This window comes from Carassius carassius, chromosome 4 (genome assembly GCF_963082965.1).
Source record: "Carassius carassius chromosome 4, fCarCar2.1, whole genome shotgun sequence".
Lineage (NCBI taxonomy): Eukaryota > Metazoa > Chordata > Actinopteri > Cypriniformes > Cyprinidae > Carassius > Carassius carassius.
Genome location: NC_081758.1, coordinates 26,727,950 through 26,738,349, shown reverse-complemented (window position 1 = coordinate 26,738,349; position 10,400 = coordinate 26,727,950). Strand labels below are relative to the sequence as shown.

The 10,400-nt window shown below is 45.0% G+C and overlaps 1 protein-coding gene across 1 annotated transcript; it reads left to right on the top strand.

Annotated features, from left to right (window-relative positions):
* Positions 1-894: 894 nt before the first annotated feature.
* On the top strand, positions 895-10,071 carry LOC132135114 (membrane-spanning 4-domains subfamily A member 12-like). Its single transcript, XM_059547178.1, has 4 exons — positions 895-1,014; positions 1,200-1,319; positions 1,418-1,474; positions 9,997-10,071. Exons 1-4 carry the CDS (start codon positions 895-897, stop codon positions 10,069-10,071), a joined length of 372 nt encoding a protein of 123 aa, XP_059403161.1.
* The last annotated feature ends 329 nt before the right edge of the window (positions 10,072-10,400 follow it).

Here is a 10,400-nt window from a genome sequence, read left to right as displayed (position 1 = left end):
ACACAAAGATACATCAGAAGAGTTATCAAACATCCATCAACACAACTCATTTCGTTTCAGGTAAAAATGTTCAATGTTCTTTTTAATTATAAAGCCTATATTTATATACACATTTTGATATACATAATTTAAAAATAACCATAATCTTTTGTGATCTTTCGATTGTTTTACAAATTTTTTTCAATTAAGTTTATTCATTGTTATACTTTGATACATAAAATTCCATTTAAAAGTTCTGAGATTTGTTTGGGCATTTGGCTGCTAAAATAGCATTAATATAATTCATAACTTTAAAAATGTTTATAAATCAAATGAAATGTGCAATAATACAAAATATTTGTGAAAATTTTACATTTTTCATTCTGAAGGCATCCTTGTAAAAAAATACAGTATGTATTTACATGTACTACTACTGATTATTTACTGACTGAAACCAGTCAGCTGTGCACAATTTCAAGATCATTTGCGATTTATAAATGTCACATATGGAAGACAGATGTGCGCACATGTTTTTGTGTGCACATTCATTTTCTCTGAATCGCACTTACATACTTTTGAGAAATGAACTTAGGACAACAAATTTAGGATGGTTTATACACAACATTTTATAAATGAGGCTGCAGGAGCAGTTGGCAGCTATTTGCTGTGGCACCCGGGGAGCAATTGGGGAACCTCAGTCATAAGTATTGAGGGTGGAAGAGAGTGCTATACATTCACTCCTCCCACCTACATTACATGACAGTATTGAAAATTGAACCCCCAACCTTTGGGTTATAAGTACAACTCTCTAACCATTAAGCAAAAACTGCCCCAAAAACTTTAAAGATTATTAAATCATATTGTTAATTAATGATTAATGATAAATTACAGGTGAAATCCAAAAGTTTTCTTAGAATGGAAAACAGCAATGTCATCACATCTGATAACGCTAGATTTATCATCCAACAAGCCAGAGGAACATATCACAATACAGGCCTTAAAGGATTTTTGAAAGCACAACCAAAGGCACTTGGGGTAATGCACTTTATGATTTCTTCTAGATCACTTAAAATTAGAACAGTCTTTTTTCATAAGACATTTTGCAAAGATGTGTGTTGGTCCGACTCCCTTCCATGCATTAAACATCAATACATCTTATATTTTTGTGTTTCCAAACATAAATGTTGAGTCATTATGAATAAAACACATCTGCTCTCTAGACTGTACAGATTATAACTGGAGTGATGGTCTTCTTACTTGGTATTGTGCTCACCGCAAATTTATTCAGATTTGGTAGTATTGTTGTCTTTAGTGGCATCACTTACTGGGGATCTTTCATTGTAAGTATCATTTAATGGGAGTGCTTTATTTCCCTTTTGATTTTAATTTTAACTTCTAATATGTAAAATGTTTAATATGTCTGATGTTTCTTTCTCAGTACATCAGTACTGGCTCTTTGTCTGTTGCTGCGCAGAATAAACTACATCTGTGTGTGGTATGTGCATATATATATCATATTATACTTTCTAATCTTTTTGTATTCTATTTGTTTTCTTTTTATTTATTATATTATTTAAAAGCCCATGCTACACGTACTGTGTTAAAGGGTTAGTTCACCCAAATAGCAAAATTATGTCATTAATAACTTACCCCCATGTTGTTCCGAACCCGTACGACCTCCGAGGGTAAGTATTAATGACATATTTTTGCTATTTGGGTGAACTAACCATTTAACCTAACTGAGACTTGTTATTGCAATTATATATCATTGCTCTTTTTGTTGTTGTTTGTTGTTTGTCCTCATTTGTAAGTCGCTTTGAATTAAAGCGTCTGCTAAATGAATAAATGTAAATGTAATATAATGTGCTGATATCAGTGGGTGGGATCTCTTCTGTCACTACTTGATCTTTATTTGTACATCATGACATTGCTCAACTAACAAATGAGCAGCAGTCTAGAAATCATCTGTTAGCAGTAAAACTCTCATTGTATCTTTAGACTGATAAAAGATTAGACATCAGATACACAACTGACCTTGTCTTACTCATTATTTTGAATAGTTAGAAGCACAAAGCCCTTTCAATCATCTGTTCTTTAAGTAAAAACTGTAAGCAGTCAGATACAATGGGGCTATAGGGTAAATGACCACTGTAAAAAATAGAAACAAATACTACAACAGTATTTATTTTATTTGTTTATTTATTTATTCTTGCTGACTTAATATAGCTCCATTTATATTTACTTGATAAAAAAATAAATAAAAAAAAACTGTTTCTTTTCACACAAATGATGTTGCTCATATGTTCATTAAAAAAAAGATCACCATAAATTTTGGGAATAAAAAATACCTCAGTGGTCTGAGACTATATTCTGTTACTACAAGAGAAAAACCTGGGGCCTGTTTCACAAAGGAGGTTAAGTGAAAACTCTGAGTATGTTAACCCTGAAATGAGGGAAACTCTAGGTTTTCCGTGCCCAAAACATTACTGCATACACCATTGAAGCCGTTATTCACATGTCATATTTAACCTTATGAGTCGATGGAGGGCAGAGCTACAGTAGATTTGCACTTATTAATAGACACTCAGAATGATCTTGTTTTAGATTTGCATTAAGATTATTTTTATTACCACACTGGCATATAATCTTAAATAAGTAAAATGCACTTAATTTAGACACCCCCCCCCCCCCCCCCCACCCCAGGAAACAAGACTATGTATCTTATTTAATTTTCTTATATAGGAAATAAATCTTTATTTTTATTATTATTTTTTTTTATATTTGTACTTGGGGGGGGGGGAGCTTGTAACGCGATTGATTGGGTTAGCGTCCAGCTTTTGCCGAGCTCGTTCTTCTCACTTTTCCCATCACATGTCACATTAGAATTTATTTTCAATAAAAATGAACAAAATGTTCTAAAAGGGGAGGTAAAGTGCCTAACGAGTTTTTAATAATCATACAACTACTTATAATTGTAATAAATATAATAATTTACAATCTGTTATTATTTAATCCTGTTAATGTATAACAATACTGAGGTGCAAATGTATCTGCCAGTATAAAGTATAACTAGCATCCAATTATTATTTACACTTAGCCTGTTGCAAAGAACTGCTACTTTTACATGGTAAATAGAATATATCATAATTTTCACTATACATTTTTTCTGTAAATAGCACCTAGAGCTACTTGCACTTAGCCTACTGTAAATAGGATATACTGAAGCAAAAAATTATCCTTAATTTTGAATTTTTGTAAAGCGCATTTGCAGCAGTACACAGCCATAGGCGAGACGGCTCGCTCATTGGCTGCTCTGCAGCAAGTGCACAGCCTATCGAGCGCAGGCTGATGCAATATCAGACCAATTAGGACGCTTCGCGCCCATCACGTCACTTCCCGCCGAAACGGGTGTGGCCCAACCCTATAAAAGGAGCTCGAAAAGGCTGACTCACCTGATTTTTCATCTCTTTAGCGAAGCTCACGCATCGCAGGATCACGGAGGAAGCAAGCGCCGTCTGAGAAGCATATCAGCGGGACGAGCCATTCTGAAGCTGCTGGCCTCGCCGCCTTCCACTGCCGTTCCTGCTGCGCTGTCCGGCGCCTATATCCTTTTATATCCTTATATCCTTTATATCCTGTGTGTGTTCGCCCTGCGACGCACACTCACAAAAAGAGCTGCGTCTTTTTAAAGATGCCCTCGTGCGGCTCGTGCAGAGCCCCGCTCAGCGAAGGAGATCGTCACGTCATCTGCGTCTCCTGCCTGGGTGAGGACCATGCAGCACTCGCGCTCGCTGACGGCGGCTGCCCTCATTGCGAGCTAATGCCTATGGTGACTCTGAGGACTCACCGGGCGTTCTTCTCGAAGCCTGCATCATCCGCCGTAAAAAGCGCCGCTCGCAGCGTCTACCGGAACCGCCTCCAGCTCTGCCGAGCTCGCCGGTTCCCTCCGCTTCACCGGCCTCCCCTGCATCGCTTCCCGATGGTCAGCGTCCGCTGTCTGCCGCGTCATCTGAGGAAGTGGATCTCAGGGCCGCGTCGGAGGAAAAGGACACGTGCTCTCTGCTTGCTTCGGGCAGTGAGGGTTGGGCGAGATCCGTGGATCTCGCGCCTTCTGCTCAGAGGCCCAGCAGACGGGCGGATATCGATAAAGAGCTGATGTGAGCCTCGGCCTCGAGTGGTCTGCACCAGCGCCCCCTTCTCGTTCCTGGCTGGATGGTAGCTTTCTCCCGGATGAGCGTTTTTCTCCCAGCTCAAAGCACGCCCCCTTTCTTCCTGAGCTTCACGAAGAAATGGCGAAAGCTTGGAGCGCTCCATTCTCGGCGAGAGTTCGTTCATCTGTTTCACCAGCATTCTCCACACCGGACGGTGCTAAAAACAGAGGCTACCTGTCACTTCCGCCGGTGGAACAGGCTACAGCAGCGCACCTTTGCCCGCCCTCTGCTGGATGGCGGACTAAGGCGGCGTTGCCATCCAAAGCCTGCCGCATGACGTCATCTCTGCTCGCACGGATCTTCTCTGCTGCTGGGCAGGCTGCGTCTGCGCTGCACACCATGGCCACGCTGCAGATTTTCCAGGGCGATCTCCTCTGCAAGCTGGATGAGATGGGACCTGAAGCGATCTGTCTCGTGGATCTGAGGAGTGCTTCGGATCTCTCCCTCCGCGCTACTAAGTCCGCTGCACAGGCCATGGGACGGGTTATGGCTTCCGCTACAGTGGCTGAGAGGCATTTGTGGCTGACGCTTTCTGACATCAAGGAGTCTGAGCGCGCTGCGTCAGTTACTCGCAGATATCACGAGTCCTATGGGACCCGCTCAGCCCTCCCTCGATCGGTTAAGCGCCGGGACGGGGTCGAGGAGGAGTGATCTGCCCGCTGTGATCAGCGCGCTCCCCGCCTCAAATGCCACAGGCGTGACGCCCATGTTACAGCACACCGAAGCGCCGCCGTTGCCCAGGCAACAGAGCGCGCTTCGCATCCAGCCCTTAGCCATTCATGCAGATGCACGGTCAGCGCTTACAGGGGTTTCGGATTGGGTGCTAGGCATTATAAAGAGAGGCTACTCGCTACAGTTTTCTCGACGCCCTCCGCGCTTTTTAGTGCGCGTCGAAACCACGGTAAAAACAGAAGTAGCACACCTACTTCGGGCCGAAATATCAAAACTGTTGAGCAAAGGGGCTGTAGAGCCTGTGTCTCAAGCTCAAAGCGAGGGGGGGCTGTACAGCAGATATTTTCTGGTGCCCAAGAGAGACGGGGGTCTCAGGCCCATACTGGATCTAAGACAGCTGAACAGGGCATTGGTGAAACGTAGTTTCAGAATGCTTACGACCAGGAAGCTCCTCGCGCATATTCGCAGAGGAGACTGGTTCATGTCAATAGATCTGAAGGACGCATATTTTCAAATACAGATAGCGTCAAATCACAGGCGATATTTGAGATTCGCCTTCGAGGGCCAGGCATACCAGTTTACAGTCCTGCCGTTCGGCTTGTCCGTAGCTCCTCGTACGTTTACGAGGTGCATGGACGCAGCGCTCGCTCCTCTCAGGCATGCGAGTGCTGAACTATTTGGACGACTGGCTAATACTGGCTCAATCACGAGCGGAGCTCGTGGAGCACAGAACCGTTTTACTCGATCACCTCGAGAGACTCGGTCTCAGTGTCAACTGGGCGAAGAGTTCACTGAACCCCAGTCAGACGATACTGTTTTTGGGTTTAGCTCTGGACTCACGTTCCATGATGGAGCGGCTGTCACCACAGCGCGCGTTGAGCATGCAGCGCGCAGCGAGTTCTCTCCGCTGCGGCGTGACTGTTTCGCTCAGAGAATGTCAGAGGATGCTGGGTCTCATGGCCTCAGCATCTCCGGTTCTGCAGCTGGGACTGCTCCGCATGCGCCCCCTGCAGTTCTGGCTGAAAGCGCGGGTATCTGGTCGACTGCATCTCAAGGTCAATCAAGGCTGCGTTACAGCCCTGAAACCCTGGACAGCGAACAACTGGTACCAATCAGGTGTAAGCCTGGGGACTTCCTCGAAAGTGAAGATGGTGTCGACGGATGCCTCCACTTCGGGATGGAGAGCGCTGCTCGAGGGCAGACCGTCCTTTGGCCTGTGGTCAGAACGGGAAAAGCTCCAACATATCAACTGTCTGGAAATGCTGGCAGTGGAGAACGCGCTGACGCGCTTTTGTCCCCGAATCAAGGGCCACCACGTCTTAGTCCGTTTGGACAACATGCCTGTGGTGTCCTACATAAATCGCCAGGGCGGTCTCGGGTCCCGAAACCTGTACAGGCTGACAGAACGCCTCCTGGTTTGGGCTCAGTGCAACTTGCGCTCGCTGAGGGCAGTTCATGTGCCTGGGCTACAGAATCTGGGTCCAGACAGGCTGTCCAGAAACAACATTCCCACGGGCGAATGGTCTCTACACCCGCAAACAGTCTGGCTGTTGTGGGAGAGATTTGGCAGGGCGGAGGTGGACCTCTTCGCGTCCCACGAAAACGCTCACTGCCCCGCGTTCTTTTCCAAGAACGAAAGCGCGCTGTCACGGAGATGGCCGTGCTGCCCGCTTTATGCTTTCCCTCCCGTCTCCCTCCTTCCGCAGGTGATAGATCGGGTGAGAGAAACGAGATGTTCCATACTGCTTGTAGCACCTTTTTGGAAGAACCAACCATGGTTCCCAGATTTGATGCGGTTAGCAGACATCGCCCCGTGGCCAGTGCCGTGGAGGAGGGACCTCCTCTCGCAGGCCAGGGGCTCGATTTGGCACCCTCAACCGGAGTTGTGGTCCCTCCATGTGTGGGCGCTCAACGGTTACCCACTGATCTCTCAGTGGGAGTCAAGGCCGCATTAATGCACGGGCTTACCTGGGCTGAAGCCCAGGGGCCTCCCAAGTTCAGGGGCCTCCCATGTTCAGGTTCATGATAAGCTGAAAAGGTCATATTGTTTTAACTTGTCAGATTTTGTCGCTGTATGTCGCTAGTCGCTTGTGGACGTTGCTAGTGCTGTCGCTCTAATGTTATTGTTATGGTGCGTTCACACGAAACGCGAATAGAGCATCTGGCGTGAGTGATTTCAATGTAAAGTCAATGCAAAGACACGTTTACGCGCGTCTAGAGGTCCCGCGCCGCGGGAATTTGACGCGTCTTTGCATTGACTTAACATTGAAATCACTCGCGCCTGACGCGCTATTCGCATCTGGTCTGAACGCACCTTTCAGTGCGTGTCCTGTCCACTACAGCGGCAAAAGTCCGCTCAGTGCGCATGGCATCGCTGTAATGTCTCCGCTTTGGGGTGTGTCTGTTGCGAGTGTGTTTAATCTAAGTTTTTTTTCAACACACGGACAGTATAATCATCGGCGATGCACGCGATTACATTAGACAAGCTTTGTTTCCAAATGCACCAAGCAATGATCCTTTCAATTTTATAAACGTTTATAAACCCAGCCAATATAATCACAATAAACACATCCAAAATAAAATCTTGTATATAACAACTGCAAAGCGTCTAATTTGTAATCAAAATGATTTACGCACTAAATCCAGCATAAACTCACTGAGACTGTCGATAGTTTCTTTTCCATGCATCATTTTTTATATCCATGTTTGTGGTTAGTTACAGTCAAATAATATAAAACAGTGAAATCGCCCTCAAACTCTTCTGTCTTGCCTGCACTGCACTCGAGACGGTAGTGGGAGCTGACTGAGCTCCACTGAAAGGCTAATTTCCTATTGTTTGTCGCTCGCGAAAATCACTTCTCATTTGCATAAAGTTGAAATTTAGTTGCTGTGTGTGGTTGTTAAATAAAGTGTCTTGTGTTTATATGCTCAGTGATATGTTAATAACAATGTTAAAATTGAAAAAAACATTAAAAAACTCACTGTGGTAGGTCTTGAAAGAAACTAATGCATTCTGTGATGTAGATTACCTAGATATTACACTTTTTTAAAATGAGAGTCTATAAATCGATGGGATGGGGGGCCTACAAAACCTCTCAGCCCCGGGGCCTAACATTAGGTTAAGGCGGCTCTGGTGGGAGTGCTAAATACCATCACTCAGGCTAGAGCTCCGTCGACGCGACGGCTGTATGCCTCGAAGTGGTCGGTGTTCTCCAGCTGGTGTACAGCTCGGGGATGTTCACCCCTTAGTTGTGAGGTGACGGAGGTTCTCTCCTTCCTGCAAGAGCTGTTGGATAAGGGCAGAGCCCGATCCACGCTCAAAGTTTATGTGGCGGCCATCGCAGCGTTTTCTGAAACAGCGCTAGGTCAGTCAATAGGAAGGAACGATTTGGTCATCCACTTCCTTAGAGGAGCTAGGAGGCTGAATCCTCCCAGACCTCCGTCAGTCCCTATATGGGACCTCGCGACGGTTTTGGAGGCCATGAAGGGTCCCCCTTTTGAGCCTATGCAATCGATTAGTCTCCAGCATCTGTCGTTCAAGACGGTATTCTTGTTGGTTCTCGCTTCAGTGAAGCGTGTGGGTGACCTGCACGCGCTCTCGGTGAGCCAGTCGTGCTTGGAGTTTGGGCCTAATGACTCAAGGGTCATACTCAAACCTAGGCACGGTTATGTGCCAAAGTCCCTCAACACGCCGTTTCGGGCTCAGGTTATTGCCCTGTCTGCCCTGTCGGTGTCAGGAGAGGATGGAGACTCGAGTCTTCTTTGCCCTGTTAGGGTTTTAAGAGCTTACGTGTCTCGCTCCGCCGTCTTTCGACAGACTGAGCAGCTGTTTGTCTCGTTCAGTGGACGTTCCAAGGGAATGGCTGTTTCGAGACAGACTCTATCCAGATGGATGGACTGGGTGTCAGAGCACACTCCACAAGAGGCGTCGCCTCGTCGTGGGCGTGGTCTACTGTGATCTCCTTGCAGGATATATGTATGGCGGCAGGTTGGGCCTCGCCGTCTACATATATCAGGTTTTATAACCTGGAGGTTTCCGCCTTGCAAGCGAGGCTGCTGTCGGTATAGCCGAATCAGGTCCCTGATGGGAATTCTGAGTTCATGAGCGTGGGCGTTGCTTCAGGTTTATTGGTGTGTGATCCCTGCGCGCACGGCGTTTTACATGTGGTTCCCGTAGCGTCTTAGCTAAGACGCAGTACGAGAGAACTCTCGTAAGAGAACATACTCGGTTACTAACGTAACCTCGGTTCTCTCTAGAAGAGGGAACGAGTACTGCGTTCTCTGCCGTGCGTACGATTCACTCTGGTTCGCTTCGGCGATGAAATAAATCAGGTGAGTCAGCCTTTTCGAGCTCCTTTTATAGGGTTGGGCCACACCCGTTTCGGCGGGAAGTGGCGTGATGGGCGCGAAGCGTCCTAATTGTTCTGATATTGCATCAGCCTGCGCTAGATGGGCTGTGCACTTGCTGCAGAGCAGCCAATGAGCGAGCGAGCCGTCTCGCCTATGGCTGTGTACTGCTGCACATGCGCTTTACAAAAATTCAAAATTAAGGATAATTTTTGTCTTCAGTATTTCGTGAAAAGAGACTTTTCCCGTAGCGTCTTAGCTAAGACGCAGTACTCGTTCCCTCTTCTAGAGAGAACCGAGGTTACGTTAGTAACCGAGTACGTTTTCACCTGTGATATTATAACACTGAGAAGAATTACATTTGTATCGAGTCTGAAGTCTGCAGACGGCTTTTTGGCAGGAGCTGTTGCCATGGTGAATCGTAATATCGGCGCTCCATCGATAATGGCTTTTTTATAGTTGTGGTGCACATGCTTAACTCAGAGTCAATCAATTTAGAGTTGATTAAACCAACTCATTTCAGCTGTTCTGTAACCGAAAACTCAGAGTTTCCCATCTCAGGGTAAGTCAACTCAGAGTTCAAGTTTAAACTCAGAGTTGGTTGAACCGCCTTAGTGAAATGGGCCCCTGTTAGTACAGCCAGTGAGTATTATTATTATTATTATTATTTTAGCACAATGAGACATTTATCCTTAACAGGTCTTATTGTGCTCATTCTTACTTTACATAGTTGTACAAGTGTATTCCATTAAAATTCTTGTCTTGTTAAATGCTTTTCTTTCTGTAGGTGAAAGCCTCTCTTGGAATGAATGTGATCAGTGCCATTACTGCAGCGTTATCCATTTTTCTGATTGGCAATTGACATATCAAATTTCCGATTGGCACATCGAAGTTGCAGCTACAATAGCTACAACAGTGATCACTGTGTAGAATCTCAGGTACTAAATGTGCAGTGTGCAATATTTTGTTTTCATATTTTAAACTAGTTTTAAGCTATTTTATTCACTTAAAAATTTCTCTTTTTTTTGTTCCTCACATAAATATATTGGATGATTTAAAATGATTTGGAATGCCATTAAATAAATCTTTAAAATATCTTCTTTTGGAGAAAAAAAATCTAAATGATAAGAAAGTGAATAAATAATGACATAATTTTATGTTTGTGAATTGATATCCTGATTTTTGAGATAT